General features: G+C 34.1%; 1 protein-coding gene across 1 annotated transcript in view; it reads right to left on the bottom strand.

The window, feature by feature from the left end:
* LOC129283155 (cleavage stimulation factor subunit 3-like) overlaps nucleotides 1-10,582 on the bottom strand; it is a 35,472-nt gene extending 24,890 nt beyond the window's left edge. Inside the window, exons 1-3 of the mRNA XM_064114827.1 lie at nucleotides 10,419-10,582; nucleotides 3,338-3,439; nucleotides 271-366 (exon numbers count right to left, since the gene is read on the bottom strand). Coding sequence (XP_063970897.1) covers nucleotides 271-366; nucleotides 3,338-3,439; nucleotides 10,419-10,451 — 231 coding nt within the window. The 5' untranslated portion in view covers nucleotides 10,452-10,582. The remainder of the gene's footprint in view (nucleotides 1-270; nucleotides 367-3,337; nucleotides 3,440-10,418) is intronic.
* Nucleotides 10,583-17,604: the final 7,022 nt, after the last annotated feature.

Genomic DNA, 17,604 nt, shown 5'->3' on the forward strand with positions numbered 1-17,604 from the left:
ATGTTTTTTACTGGTCATGTCAGACCAGTAAATCTGGCAATTTCTGAAAAGTAACTGGCCCGACAGCAATTTTTACTGGTGTGGGACCGTCGGACCAGTACCAGTGTCACGCGCTTTTTAAAGTATTCATTTTCAGGTGGGGTTCACTATTTACTTTTTAGTACCACTGTATATTTGGAAATGTATGTATTTTTAATCAAAGCTTGCATATGTTCCGATGATATTCTATTTTTTTTTTTTTTTTTTTAAAGAGAATTTCTAGACAATGACCTCTTGCTCCACGTAGTTCTTCCAGTAGCGTCCGGAGTTGGCAAACGTCGTAACCACAAGCTCATATAGGGTCCTGGCTTTCTCCACTGGTTGGTTCTGAGTGTGAGACATCATGAGATAGAGAGGGGAAGAAGGAACATTGGATGGTTGGCATACATTTCAAGGAAATAAAAGATAACTCCTTGGAGTTTAGAACTATTTGGGTTGGGGATTATATGTACACACCTGTCAAGAACTCCTTTCTATATACCTACTGTACGAGAGAAAGAACTAGAGAGAGAAACAGACAAAGGAAGAGAGAGAGAGATAAGGAGGACAATGAGATATACAGACTGAAAGAAAGAAAGAAAATAAGAAAGAAAGAAAGACAGAAAGAAAGACAGAAAGAAAGAAAGACAGAAAGACAGAAAGACAGACAGAAAGACAGACAGACAGACAGACAGACAGACAGACAGACAGACAGACAGACAGACAGACAGAAAGACAGAAAGAAAGAAAGAAAGAAAGAAAGAAAGAAAGAAAGAAAGAAAGAAAGAAAGAAAGAAAGAAAGAAAGAAAGAAAGAAAGAAAGAAAGAAAGAAAGAAAGAAAGAAAGAAAGAAAGAAAGAAAGAAAGAAAGAAAGAAAGAAAGAAAGAAAGAAAGAAAGAAAGAAAGACAGAAAGACAGAAAGACAGAAAGACAGAAAGACAGAAAGACAGAAAGAAAGAAAGAAAGAAAGAAAGAAAGAAAGAAAGAAAGAAAGAAAGAAAGAAAGAAAGAAAGAAAGAAAGAAAGAAAGAAAGAAAGAAAGAAAGAAAGAAAGAAAGAAAGAAAGAAAGAAAGAAAAGAAAGAAAGAAAAAAGCTTGTGAAAAGGGGAGTATAGAATGGAAGCATAAGATTTTTTAGACTTATCTCTAATTACATGTACCGGTATTTTCTAGAACGAAGCTCTTGACAGAATGGAGTATTTCCATTCAACCTTAATAAGGTTTATTAAACACAACTCTGAAACCAACAACAAAACTCAATTTCCTTCTAATGGTAATATGTCATATACCCCTACCTAATGATAACATCTGCCTCTGTCTCAATTTTTACTTCAGGTGGTGTCAAACGGTAGAAAAAAGTCTGGAATATAGCTTAAAAACAAGTATCAAAACCAGACTTTTCTTTTGTTGGATGGTATCATCAGGCAGAAATATGTGACACAGCCTTTTAGAGATGATCACATATCAATCATGATAAAATAATATGGTCTGTGCAGGATTAAGATGGCACTTATACCAATGAACCATTTCAATGAATTTATTGCAACCAAAGTTTAGCACTTTAAAGTGCATGAGCTTGCACAGTAGAATGCCAATGATTTTATTCATCTGTTTGCTAAAATATGAAATTCAATAGTTAGAATGTGAATGCCAAATTTCTGTAATTCATATTCCAACATTCCAACGACGGAGTACGCTCTGATTGTACATGACAAAGATTATACTGCCATTAATTTTTAGTGCAATATGAAAATGGTCTTGACAGCAGCCCACAATATCCTGACACAGAACCAATTAATTGTTGATATATGACCCAGAACCATTCAGCCATGAATTTTGAAAGACACTCAACAAATGTTGAAAAATCATTAAAAATGTTTGATTTGTGTTTTATGAAATCATAAACATAATTCAAATTTAATGTAACATTATGTACATGTACATTTAAAGTCACTAAATAATGATTTTTAAAGTATGCTCGATGACACTTCATATACATATCTTGACCAATTTAATTTTTATACTCTATTGTGACAGTGGCTTCTCATTCATGTCTGAATAGACCTTTATGTCCGACACATTGTGGAAAAATAAAACTAAACAAATTACAACCAAAAAGTAGTAATTTATTACAGAAGATCAAATAATTCATACAAACTTAACTAAATATTCTTTACCTTTAAGTATCAATGAATATGAACAAAACAAACCAAATGTGACAAATATTCAGATTTTTTTCCCCAAGGCATATGAAACAAATTGCTTATATTTATGAAGGACAAAGCAGCCAAATCTTGGTAAATAAGCAGTGCCAAATTTTGTTTTCACTCCTTAAAATGTTAATTGCATTTAAAGGAGACTATTCAGATGTTTTCAAAAATTATGTATCAAACGTTAAACATTTTATTGAATCATTATTTTATTCCTCTTCATTTTTCTACCATTCTTCATCTGCATCCTCCATTTAATATCTACACTGTATGTAGTTCTATCTTCTTTCTTCGCTCTGTACTTCTTCAATCTTCTTTTCTCCTCCTCTTCTTCCCCCTTAAAATGTTTGTTGTAGTCTTGTGCTTCTTCCTATATTTTCATCATCTATTTTTCTTCTTTTCCTATTCTTCTTCTTCACCTTCTAATTGTAGATTGTTTAAGTAATCATTTTAATTTAAATTTACTGCTTAATAAAACATGTGGGGCTTACACATTTCTAAATTATTTGTGTAATTAACTAGGGATTATGGGTATATACATACACATGTACATATGAAAAATTAAATGTCATACAATAATAGAACATAAAAACAAAAATAAATTAAAATGTCTGAAACGATCATTCCCTTCTTGCTTGTGCAGTTGCCATTTTGTAGTTTAAAATACACGTAGATAATTGAGAGACAAGCAACAAATGACAAAACACAGAAATACTGTCTGTATCTCATTTAATATGATGCATGGATTGTTCTTCTTTAAAACCCCACTAAACCTGGCTTGCACGGCAACCAAAGAAGGGAAATTAAACATCTCAAAAACAAGGATAAATAGAAATTGACTCAAAACAAATGAAACATTTGACATTGCATGTTGTGAGGTTTTATTGCTTTATTTGTCAGTTAACGCAACCCAGCCATTCCCCTTAAAAACCAAACTCATTTACTGCATACACTTGTATAGAAATAGACAAGAATGCAATAAAACACAGTGACAGGATATTGGTTTATTATTTTTTATTTGTTTCAATGAATTTATTCACTTTTGTTTCTGTGATAATCTTGCTTCTTGATGGTCCCTGCCAAACATCATGTATTTTACATCGCTTACCTGGGCTTCTCGTAAAAGAATATTCCATGCGTCGGTGTCACACGGATAAACTTGGATTTTCCGCTGGGCTTTCTTCACTTTTTCTGGCACATATCCCCAGCCCTGTTTTTGTTGAATGGGAAAGGAAAATTGAGGGAGGATGTTAACAGCTGAAATACAGAATATGGAACTTAGTTACAATACAGCTACAAGTTTGCACAAGAGTTTGGGTTTAGCATAGAAGTCACACTCACTCCTTATCACATGAATTTGATTAAGATGGTGAGGATGATTAATTGGAAGTTGTATATGATCTGATTTAAAATTATCACTACTTTAAAATTCACTAATTTTAAAAACTCTGTGTATTTGTTGTTTCACAAGTATGGCACCAACCCCAGTGTGATGATATTGATGAACAACCCATTCCAACCCCCATCCCTTCTGTACCAACATGTACATGTACGTCCTTAAAAAATATTACAAATATCCCTTGTGTATGTAACATTAGTCATTCAAATGAGAGTTAAGGAGTATTGTAGATGATGGTCTTAATTGGGTTACAATTGTTATTTTCTGGGAGGTGGCTTTGCATTATGGGTGTTTTTGTTTATTGAACGGGAATTATTGTATCCAGTTTTCAATATGCTGAGTGATCTTCTATCAAAAGATTCAATTATTAGGCAGACAAATGAAAATACAGGCAACTCTGCCTTAGCCGACCTTCCAAAAGTCGGATATTGGCCTACGCCTAAGTCAAAGTAAAATCTCAGACCTGGGGCCCGTAACACGAAACTCAGCAATGATCGTAGAACATTTTTCTATGATTGATTCCATAGACTACAATGTACAATCAATCGTGAAGATCGAGCGTAAGATCAATCGCTAACCTTTGTGTTATGGGACCCAGATTATCAAAAATGTAAAATAACTTGAGTCAAATTTCTCCTGTAGTCAAATGAATTTCTATGGTATCAAAATATTTGACTTAGGCAGAGTTATCTGCATATATGTTCATAGCACACATCAACCAATTCACGCACTAATCATTCCATCTATCCTAATTTGACTATTAAAATAAATATTAAAGGAAACGTCCAATTTGTGAATATTCTAAAAAATGTTTTTGTCACACAAATTAATTTGATTTTCACACTTACGTACTACTTACCAATCTGCAAAGCAATCCGTCACCAATGCTGTACATTAATACATAACTTATTAAAGTTTAAAACTAGATGATATCTACCAAACTAGCAGTTCTTTGGTATACAACAAACTTAATTGTGACAGAAGTAAGCAAAAAGTATGCGACTCCAAATCTGAAATGCTATTAATTCTCCTTAGAACTATGAAATTTCAGTAGTTCAAAAGTAGAATGGAATCTTTATTTTGATATCACAAATTAAGCAAAAAATTCAGTAATGAACCCATCATGAGGAGCACATTCTAAATCTTAATCGATATAAAAAATAAGTTGGTAGCAATTTTCTTTAATCATGTGTTCTTTCAAGTTTTGAATGAATCCTTGACCAACGCCAAATAATCATCAACTTGGAAAGCATTACAGATTTGGGGAAACTTAATAAGAAAATTCACATATCACCCAAACTCTTGTGCAAAAGGATTATGAACTCTTAAAACTACAAAGACTTTGAATAATACACTTTCATTTTAAAACATATCACGAAAAAAAAATCTTTATTACTCAGCCTTGGAAAAAATAGCAGAATTATCAAAAACACAAGATGAAAGTTTACTCAACTTATCATCATCACAATAATATTTTTGTTTATGATTTCATTGTTTTAAATACATGTACATGTAAGCACTGTTAACATAAAGAGAGTAAATTCATATCCATTGCAGGGAAAAGAAAAATATTATGATGTTGCAATGTTCTTTCTGTTCATCCATTTGTCAGGGTGAAACAAATACATGTACTGATAGTGATAATCACATACATGTAGATATTCATTCCATTCCAATTCTAAGATATGAACAAATATATGATACCAACACATGTTTTAAAACCCTTATTATCTAATAGCAATCGGAACAATCAGAATCAAGCACTTATCGTAAAATGGACCATTTACATTATTATGCCACTGAAATCTAAACTTAACTTTGTGACTCAATTACATGTACACACTAAACTGTAATAAAATTATACGCATATACAGTGAACTGCTCTAACTTTATTCTTGCTGGCTAACATTAATCTATATCCATGGGACCTACATGTATATCAACTATCATTATCACTATTGAAAAGAAACAAATAAATGAAACAAAAAAAGCAGTACCAAGAATTACATGTACATGTTTATGCTTCCACTCTATAATATTCTCTTCAGCAGAAAAATCAATTGATTATCAACTTAATATGAATTCAATCATAATGTATTGTGTTGGCACGACACTCATTGTATGTAAATGGTATATTGGCATGACAATGCAACAGTGTATTTTTAGGAAGTAGTCAGCGTACATGTAAATATTTTGATAATGTTGCAAAAATATTGAATTTCAAAGATCACTTGATCCAAAAATTACATTATAAAACAAACACACATGTATTTTACTACTTTGCATTGGAGAAAGAGGGAAGAATTGTTTATCATTGCATACATGTTTATGTACAAACAAAACCAAACATGACTTCAAGTTCACTCACACAATACCCCCACTTTTTTCCTCTCTCCTCCTCCCTCACAAACACACAACTTGAGATTGATGAGAGAAAGCACAGTATAGCACTAATTCTAATAAGACATTACACAAATGGAATATGATAGTGATACACACAAAAATAAGGCACTTTCCAAATTATTCTCCCGCCCCCACCTCTCGATTACCACCAGACACCCCCCCCCCCCTTTCTCTCTCTCTCTCTCTTACACACACACACACACTATACTGTACATGCACATCAAGTCTTCTCTGTACTACAAAAAACATTCCTCCATTTTCTTTACTCACAGTACTGTAATGACTCAAAAGCAACTTCGATATGAAATGACCAACAATGGCTTTAATGCACTTACAGTGTACAAACATAATCATCTGGGGCCCCGTTTCATAAAACTTGTTATAACAAGTTTGCACATGACAGTTAAAAGCTACTAAAATTGTTCAATTTGATTGGCTGAGAGTGATCTTATTGTATGTAAATTGTGCATTTGTTATTTGAGTAACAAGTCTTTATGAAACGAGACCCTGGGGTTAGAAAATATGGGATAGCAAAAAAAAAGATTGTTGAGCATTTTGATTTGATCTCCACTAGGCAAAAAAAAAGTTTCAAACAATTCAGGGGTACATGAAATATATACATAATAAATTCCACCTTGTTCTCTCTTCTTTTTTTTCCTTTTTCTCACTATCTTTCTCCCTCTTTTTCTCTTTCTCTATCTCTCTCTCACACACACACACACACAATCTATCTCTCTTTCCGTCCCTTCTCGAGCAGCCTTTTCTCTACTCTCCTCTCCTCGATGCCCATCTCTCTTCTCTTCTTTCATCTCCCCTCCCTCTCTTTTCTTCTCTCTTCCCTTCTCTTCTCGCCCCTCCTCTTCATCCCTCTTCCATCCACTTCTCTTCTTTCCTCTTCTCATCTCCGATCTTCTCTTCTCTCTGCTCCTCTCCTCTTACACACACACACACACAACCTATCTCTCTTCACTTCTCTTTCCTGCCCTTTTCTAGTAACCTTTTCTCTACTCTCCTCTCCTCGATGCTCATCTCTCTTCTCTTCTTTAATCTCCTGTCTTATATCCACTCCTCTCCTTTCCTTTGCTCTTTTCTTCACTCCTCTCCTCTTTATTCTGCTCCTCTTTTCTTCTCTTCTTTCCTCTTCTCTTCTCCTATCTTGTCTTCTCTCTGCTCCTCTCCTCTTACATGTACATGTACACATGTATGTTCAATCTCATCTCTCCTCTCCTCTTCTTTGTCACTTCAAATGGACCTCCTTACTATATCGACAAAAATGTGTACAACATTCTATTACAGAATGTTGATCTCTTCTGCCAAGGTCATCATTCACCCACATACATGTGTAACACAGTCAAATACACACACACACAAAAAAACTGTACAAGCTTCTAAAACTCTCTTGCTGAAATATATTGAAACAATCTTCCTCCACAAATGCAAGGATAAAAGAAGGTATTAAATTTGGGGAGTGAAGCTGCTTTAACCTAGGCCTTAGTATGGTACACTGTACAAATGATACTTGCCAACCAAATATCAATCTCAAATAAATTTTATTAGATTATTTGATCATTTTTTTTCAAATATTATTTCCACAGGATATGAACACAAGAATTTAGGTAAATTCAATTCAAACAACAATACAATTCTACATTTTTTTTTTCTTAAATCAATCTAATTTCTCCAAATCAAATCACTTTTAAAAATATTTTATAAAACAAAAAGTTTTTCAAAAACTTTGGCTTTCTTTGAAAATGAAATATACATGTAGTTGCTCTTTTATAAGGTATTATGCGCTTTCCAATACAGTCCATAACTCCAGGATTTGTGAATGTAATGGTTGATAACAATTTTACTTTAAAACCTACTTGTAAGCTTCCAACATATATGTGAATGTTGAAAATATAAAAACTGCACCTGTAAGTCCTGTAAACCATTATTTAGTGCTTCAAAATATTGAAAAATAAAGTGATTGCAAACATCTTGCCAATGTTCTTCCTGTTACAAACAAGAACTTGAATGATGATTTTCAGTCATGGATCTACATTTTGATAGTGTTGCATGAATTCATTTTTTTTCTTCCAAGGTGTTTCTTATCATCAAAGTTCAGAATTTTTAAATACCGGTAATAACTTTTACACCCAATGTCTTGAAGAATCGATCTCTATTTTACAACTTTTTAATGAAAAATTTGTTCACTAAACTGTACCCTGGAGCTGTGGCTGTGGGCTTAAAGGTATTGTTTAACTTTGTGAGCAGCCGATTTAAAAAATTCTCAAACCAAGATGAAACATGTGTACAAGTGCATGTATTAGAACTAATAAACCCTGAAAACAACCATTATTGAGAATGAAAAGCTAAAACTACAAGGCAAACCCCAATTTTGTAAATAGGCGTCTTATAGACGCCTAAATAGTACACATAAGTGTATGGGATGAAATTAAGATGGTGTTTTCGGTCACTTTATATTTCAATTTTTGAAGCACTAAATAATGATTTTCGAACGCAATTTTTTTCTGGGCTTCATTTTTGTAACATATCACAGACACAGGTGACAAGTGTGACCTTCTAGCTCAGATTTTTTTAAAGTCAAACCAATGTTAACCAATCACTTTAATTCAAAACTTGCACCAGATGTTAGATTTCTTGCATTTTTTGTCAAAGTCAGCATGAAAAAATTTTGAAATAAGACAGTATTTACACTAAGTACTAAAATATGTATGCTCACTCTTGTTAGAACAGACAGAAATATGAATAATGATATTAAATATAATAAAACATCAAATCACTTTAACTTTAGAAAAGCATCTTGACAGTTGATTATCAAGAGGTCTGGCTTTTTGCAAACACATTTTAACTTTTTCAGGTTGTCAGAGGAACTTCACCTACACTGATGTACAGTTGGTTAAAATGAAAAGGGGGGAAAATGGGGGAATATTTGGCAAAAATCCATAACAACAGATTAAAAGAATTTTTCTACCTTTGATTTTGCGACTTCACAGACGAGCAGCTCACTCATTTTTTCCATAAAATGCTATTTTCTCCGAAAATTTAAATTTAAAAAATACAAGCAGCAGGTATAAATTAGAAAAATAATTCCATATCATTTTCTTTTATGGGAATGCTGGCTGCATTGGACATCACAAATTCAAAACTAAACCCCCAAAATCAAAGTTTTTGTTTTCTTTGTTGGACTTTACTTAGTTCCATCAAACCTTCATTTTTATTTCATTTGTCAAATTATCATCATGGTCATGGAATGGTGAACTTTCCTTTATTAATCTAAAATTATTTTATATTTTGAATTTAATACATGAATGATCAGAATAACTTTAAAGTCTGGACTTAAGAATAAGAGCCTGTTTCTGCATCCTGTAAGTTTTACAATTTTTCTTCAAAATTCAGGCCTTTCATTTTCTTCAAAAATTTGAAAATTAAAAAATGATTTTCAAAAAAATATAGCCTAGCCCTAGCTAGGGCCTTTCTTTCTGTTGTCCGTCAGACGACTCAGTCAGAGACAGTCAGACAGAGACAGACATAGCCAAGGATTATATGCCTACATCCAAGGTATAATCATTATCAGACTCGGTATCCAGGCGCTAATGCAGTTTCGCACCGGCCGATTACCAGCATACGTCATCACCAATACTTGTTCCCAAATGTCATGACAATTGACAAGTCTCTCAGTCACATTTCGAGGTCAATATACCCACCTCTTTTCCAAATTTCGCGATCGAGAACGGCTGTATTTCAGCTTTGATCTCGATGTCGTTCGAATCCTCAGACATCACTTCGCAGATCGCTTGGATTCGCCTTGCGCCGTAATGTTGATATGAACTGAACTTCTGAAGTTATGCTACCAAAAGATTCGCCTGCAGCATGCTGGCAGTTTGTTTGCCACATGTTCGCATGATTTGGTTGCTAACTCCAGCCGGTGCGAAACTGCATTAGCGCCGGTATCCAAATTCTAAGCCCAAGGCCAAGCCTGAGGCTCAGTCAAGACTCAAGCCAAGGCTCAACTTACATAAATAGGCATAAATTAGCAAAGTAAAGAGTTGAGTCAAGTCTTCAGATCAGACTTCACTCTTCACAGACTTCAGTTCAGAAGACTTGTCTTCAAATTTCACTCAGTCTCAGTGTACTAATGAACAAGCAAAAAAAATCAGTCCTTATTTCATCATCGAGCCCCCAGAAACAAAGCTTAAACTACACGTTACTATGAGCAGAATATATCACATAAACAATGTTAAAATAAAGAAACAATTGAAATCGGCAAATTCATGAGGAAATACAGTCCCATTAACTTAATTTTGTGTGGTCTCAGCTGCAGCTCACACACGCAGTCCAACACAACGCCACATTTCAAAGGCAATTTAGTCAGTGAACATACCGTAAACAGCTCCGATCTTATGTCCCCTGACATCTTCTTGTCATCAAAATATGAATTTGAAAGAAATTACACGTTTTAATATTTAATCAAAGTAGAATTCCAGCTCAAGAAATTCGGTAGAAGATGGCGATGTCAATCCAGAAATCCCGCAGGTCTTCGAAAATGACCCGGATGCAAGGCCCTCTACGTTGAATTGCATATCAAAAAAAGATATTATTTTTGTGTGTTTTCAATTTAATAATCATACTAATTCATTCTTTTAATCAAACAATCTATGTTGAATGTCCCTATTTTGATTGATAAAGTGCAAGTTAAAAAATAGTAAAAAAGTCAACTCATTCTATAGGCCTATGTGTGAAAAAATATATAAAAATTACAGTGTGAATTTTGTTTTTAATTCATACTTATTTTACACTCAATTTCAAAGTGGTAAAAACTTGATGTGACAGTATAAGAAATTCACACCAATATATTTGTTTAGCTAACTCAATCCAGAATACATGAATTTCAGCCACCTTATACTGGTAAATTCCAAAAAATGGTCTTTATATGATTAAAGGGATGGTCCGGGCTGAAAATATTTCTAAATAAATATTTAAATAAATAGAGTAAAATTTCATCAAAATTGGATAACAATATAATTGAATTTTAAAGTTTATCAATATTTTGTGATAACAGTTAAATGCACATCGTCATGAATATTCATTAGGTGGGCTGATGAAGTCATATCCCCACTTTCCTTTTTATTACGTTATTACATGAAATCATAAATGTTTCATTTTTTTTCATACATGTGTAAATGATGTGTCTCCATTATGATGAAATTAGTTGAGGCAATAAAAAAACTAATGCACTTAATCAGTTGTCAATCCAATTGTTTTAGTTCTTGGTAGAAATTTTTTGAATAAACCTTATTTCATATAATAAAATACAAAAGAACAAGTGGGGATATGACATCACCAGCTCACCTAATGAACGGTCCACCGGACTATTTCACCCACCAAGAACTAAAACCATCCTTCTGAATAAAACATTTATTTTTACGGAGACAAAAGTTTGGAACTCTCTTTTGAAATCAGTGCGCAATAAACCGACACATTTTAGTTTCAGTAATGGGTTAAAGAAAATTCTTCTCAACAAATATAAACCGCAGATCTCCAACGTCTCTACTTAAACAGCTTCCTTTTCTTTTTCTTATTCTCTCTTCCTCTCTCCTCACACTTTTGTCTTCTCTTTTAATTCTTATTGTGCAGTTCTCTTGTTTGTTTTGTCTATTTTGGTCTTTTGGATTGTTTTCTGTAGTGTTTTTTTTTTGGTGGTTTCTCTATCCTGTTTTGTTCTGTCTTGTCCTCCTCTGTACACTGTCTTTGTTATCTTCCTGTTATTAATATTCCGTCTTGTCTTGTCTAATCTATTTTTTATAAACACTATCTGAATCGTTGTTTTGTATATTTTCTTGTATACCATGGGTATGATCATGCTGTAATGATTGTATTAAGTTTTATATAGTGCATAAAACATACGAAGCTAGACCCCAATAGTATTTTTCAATTGAACATTGGTAATTTCTATTTGTATTTGATAAATTTTAATTAGTTATTTATTTCAGAGGACTCACATAAACAAGCGATGCTTTCCAGTGAGTTCCCTTTTTTCATTTCTGTTTTCATATTCTGATTTGTTCCTACTTACCTTGTAAATTTGTTTGAAATGAAGAATAAATTCAATCAATCAAACAATATCCATGAAGACATGCCTAGAACTGGCCAGAATAATGCAAATCTTTAAAATTCAATAACTTCATTATTTGTCATCCGATTTTGATGGAATTTTCAGCATGTTACTTTGTGAATTTATTGCGATATAAATATCTCCAGCCTAGACCATCCCTTTAAGAAGGAGTTGAGGTATTGGCCCGGGGGTATAGGGTAAATTTTTTCCTGGTAATATGTATTTGGGTGTTATATTTTGTTTTAAAAAAATATTTTACTGTATTTAAAACAAACAAAAAACAGTGAGTCTGCGATAAGGAGTGGATTTCCTTTTTTAAAGCAAAAAAAAACACAATAGTAACAGTAGTTCACAACAATAATACACAATTATTCCAATTCCAGGCTGGTATTAAATGTGAGTGATTTCAACAATCTTCCAATGTAAATGATAAATCAACATTGCACAATAATTAGTCTTCGGACTACATCATTGTATTGTTTGTATTATTTTGTTGTATATCTAATAAACCGAATTTGAATTGAAATGAATTACAATAACGACTGAAGCCAATATAAATTTGAAGTCATAAAATAAGCAATTCTATATGTTAGTTAGTAGCCATATCAGGGGCGGCGCCAGGATTTTTTTTAGGGGGAGGGGCAATATGACCTATGAGTGGCGTCATGTAGAGTCATATGACTCGATTTCACGCTCTAAAAACAAATCAGTCAAAAATGACTAGTCAGTTATAACAGAGGGTCAGCTGGGTGGCTGGGTGCAACTAGTCTAGTCATAATTGACTATTTTTCGTCGTATTTGACTAGAAAATAGTTCTTTCCGACTAGAATATAATGTCAGAAATCCGTGATTGTCATATCAGTTGCACCTAGCTAATACTGGTCTAGTCAATTTGACTGATTTGTTTTAAGTGTGCAGACCGTCTCGTTTTCGTATACTCTTCTTTCTTCTAATTCTGTTCTCTCATCTTTTCTCCCCTCTTTTTTAATATTTTCTCTTTTTTTCACTAATATACTTGAAAATCATTGGCTAGGGATCTCCTCCCACCCCCCCCCCCCCACCATTGTGCACCGCCTCTGAATATTGTTGTACCAGACAGTGTTGATTGGATGATAAAGTAGTAGTCCCTTAATTATATAGCCACCGTGATTGTATGTGTTCAGTTTCACAACTTCAAATAGCAATACATGTATAACCAAAAAGATCTGATGGCTCTACCAAATTAGTTAGGCCCTATCTATATTTAATTAAAAAAGAATAAAAAGTCAGCATTACAGTTTTCATCAAAAATCATCAATACTTGAGATTATTTGGGCATCATCACTTATTGGACACAGTATTGGAAATTGTCTTATTGCCTCACTCATACAGTTTCCACAAAGAGATAGATGGTATAAACGAATGCCCCCCCCCCCCACACACACACACACCTCTGCATGGTTAGTAAATTGTTAAAGGACAAGTCCACCTCAACAAAAAGTTGATTTGAATAAAAAGAAAAAAATCTAACAAGCATAACACTAAAAATTTCATCAAAATCGGATGTAAAATAAGAAAGTTATGCCATTTTAAAGTTTCGCTTAATTTTACAAAACAGTTCTATGCACATCCTGGTTAGTATGCAAATTAGGAGACTGATGACGTCACCCACTCACTATTTCTTTTGTATTTTATTATGTGAAATATGAAATATTCTAATTTTCTCTTCATTGCCAAGTGAAACAACAATTAATTCTGCCCTCAACATGGCGAATTAGCATTGTTTGATTATGGTTCAGCCAAGTTGAACCTTCTTGTCAAAAATGTAAAATAATGAAATATTGTATAAAATTCAAACAATTCCTAGTTAGTGTATTTGCTCAACTTAATGGTGTACAATAAAAATAAGAAAAGTCTCAATTATGAAAGCTTCTCATTCAGTACCCGGCATTTATGTGTGTTATTATGAGAAGTTTTATCACACTTATTGAGAAATGTATCCTCATTATTAAAACAAAAACGTGATTGACATTATAAAAAAAAAAAAAAAAAAAAAAAAAAAAAGCAATATAGTGAGTGAAGGACATCATTGACTTTTTCATTTGCATGTCACTGAATTGTGCATATTATCACTGTTTTGTGAAAAATAAGCGAAACTTCAAAATGTCATAACTTTCTTATTTTACATCCGATTTTGATGAAATTTTCAGCATTATGCTAGTTTGATTTTTCTCTATTTATTCAAATCACACCTTTTTTCGGGTGGACTTGACCTTTAATGTAGGCATTATATTATTGAGAAATCTGTAAGAGAGACATTTCCGGAGGCGAGGAGAGGGTGGGGCCAAGGCCTTCGTTCTTGGATCCATGAATTCTTATCTATTTGCTTTTAAATATTTTCGATGATGATTACGTAAATTCCTGTCAACATCCCCTTTCACAATTATGATTCCGCCCCTTATAATATGGAATCACATTCTTCATCTCAAAACTATACTCGGGACATGTTTTCTGTATTCTCGAATGTTGTTGCTGTTTTAACTAATTTTCTGACTGTAAAATATGCAAAAGATGAAAGAATATTCAAATGGTTTCGTCCATTGGTCTGTTGGATTATCTTAATCTAAATTGTTTGGGTTTTCTCTTGTTTTCCTATAGATGTGTACTGGCTCGAGTCCCGGTACCAGAATAATTGGCCATATAACAAGTTACTTCTTCAAAACAAGAAAGAACCAATAGCGCCATCTCGAGTCCTCAACTACTCATACCTGGCCAGTTATTTCCTGACCACATTGACTGATCCCGGGGACTGATCTCTCTCCACTAGTGGAGAGATCAGTGTTCCTGACCCACAATGCTAGTGTAGTCTATAGTAATATAGATCCACTTGAATGATAACATGCTACTCAATACATTTATACCGCAATAATTATGTTACCAAGTAACAAATTATTACTTTCCCTCTCAAAACATTTTAGTTTCTATATACAAATACAATTGTAGGTCAATTAGTAGATATCTGAAAACTTATATTTTAAGACTAAGTTTTTATAACACACAGTCAATGATAGACCACACACAGTTCACTCCCCCTTTAATTAAAAAAAATCCCTATTGCGCAAAATCAGATAGAATATACCTAAATGTTGGGTTACATGCATGCATATGATACTAAGCGTTGTAAAATGACAATGCACCGTTCTTCAAAGCTTTATATCATTGATCACATACCATTAACCCACTGTTGCCGTGACAACAGACGCCAATTCGTTCTGGGTATTGAATTTTCCACGGGCGAAATTACGGCAAGTGATGCGAAAACTGCCAAGGACGAGTGATCAGAGGTGGTCGGAGAAATAAACGTCAGAGAGAGAGGGGGATTAATATGATAAATGAGAAAGGATATGTGCTCTGTTATTCTGTAGGAGAGAATTGGGAGAGGAAAATAGAAAAATATGATAATGGGTGTCAGCGTGACAAAAAGAGGAGAGAAATAGAGAGTTAGAAAGGGAGAGAGAGAGGGGGGAGAAGGTATTCTTCATGATGAGAGATCGTGTCTATGGAGCAGACAATAGCACAGTGTTTCATAAATTATTCAACACAAATAGGCAATGTCATTACGATAATAATAATAATGCATCCTTCTACCACGTCTACCATTCTTTCCCAGCATTTAACATAAAACAACATATTGGCCCGTATTCTGAAGTCGGGTTTAACTTAAACTCAGGTTTAAAGTTGTGGTTTAAGTATGGACAGCCAATTGTTACATAAATCACTAACAGTAGGGATATCATATTTCAGCTCATTTGGCTCTCAAATCATTCATAATTGTCTAGGAAGTATATATAGATTATTGTCTTCACCATCGATGAATCAAGAAAGAGCACAGTAAACATAAGAAACGTACAACTTAATAAAAAAAAATTGATACTATATGACTGTCCATACTTAAACCACAACTTTAAACCTGAGTTTAACTTAAACCTGACTTCAGAATACGGGCCATTGTGTCTAACCATTTAATACGAATCTTCTGTATTTTTGTTCATTAAAGGTAAGTGTGTAATAAAAGAGCTGTTTAGAACTTTAGATATACCAGGGTTTATGGCATGTGAGTGCCTTTGCTGGGTATCGAACCCCGGAGCTGCCTGTCTCGAGAACTATATAGTCACGGAACCCGGACCATTTCAATATCACACTCAAAGTTTCTTTGCAAATCATCATGAATGTTATTCATCATCGCTTTTGTTTACCTGTTGTAAAAGTTTCCAGTCTAAATATGTTTGGTCGCAAAATAAGTAGGCCTATATAGCTAGCTATGCCTTTCCACGCACCAGTGGCGGACCTAGGATTTTTCACAGGGGGGGGGGGGCAAAATCGTCCACCGAAAAAATTGACAAGCAAAAAAAAAAAAAAAAAAAAAGGTCTTCAATAAAAAATGAAGGATTTCGCACGAGAAAAAAAAAAAATTGACAAGCCAAAAAAAAAAAAAAAAAAAAAAAGGGCTTCAAGTTCAAGCTCGTCAGGGTCAGGGGCAATAAAGGTCTTCAAGCTCGTCAGGGGGGCAAAAAGGTCTTTCAAGCTCGTCAGGGGGGGCAGGGATACGTCCTTTGCATGGGTTGTGGCTCGTCAGGGGGGCAGACTGCCCCCTCTGCCCCCCCCCCCCCCCGTAGGTACGCTAGTGCCACGCACAATAATGATTGGTTTTCGTTATAGTAGGCCTATATCATGGTGATTGCAAATATCAATACCGGTCACGATCGATTACTCATTGATCATGTGGGTTGATTTAAATTGTTTTATTCAGCAAAATCTAATCCATTGTTGCTATATAGTCAAACAAACGAAACCGACTCAGACAGATCAAAGCTAATACGTTATTTCGCTAGGTTTTTTTTTAATGACGATCATGATGTCCGACAATTGCGAGAGAGAAAAGCGAGCGATCATAAAGCATTTCTTTTAATTCCATTATAAATTATATTTGGCACGTCGAATAATGATTTAGTATGACAGAAGGTTTTGATAGAAGGGGGCAACCAAGAGGACTGATGGCCATGTCATGATTCAAATACGGTATCGCTGCAATTTTAATCAAAACGCGTCTTAACACAATTAACAATGAATTAGTAGTCAAGAAGTTAACAGATAATAATTGTGAATAATAACAATGATATATAGCCGGATTTATTAAGCGCTTTTTGCCTGAGGATACAAAGCGCTGCTATACATTTGCTTTAGCTGAGCTGCCATAAAGGCGCTGAAGCATTCAAGAAATTTCTTTCTACCGGGTTCCCATTCACCTCACCTGGGTTGAGTATACAGCACAATATGGGTAAATTTCTTGCTGAAGGAAACCACGCCATGGCTGGAATCGAACATTCGTCCCTCAGATTGAAAGACGAGAGTCATGACCACTAGACTACGACAGACTAGGGAAGGCAGCGGGTTACATTGAGACTTTAGTATACAC

The sequence above is a fragment of the Lytechinus pictus genome, unplaced genomic scaffold (assembly GCF_037042905.1).
Source record: "Lytechinus pictus isolate F3 Inbred unplaced genomic scaffold, Lp3.0 scaffold_20, whole genome shotgun sequence".
Taxonomy (NCBI): Eukaryota; Metazoa; Echinodermata; class Echinoidea; order Temnopleuroida; family Toxopneustidae; genus Lytechinus; species Lytechinus pictus.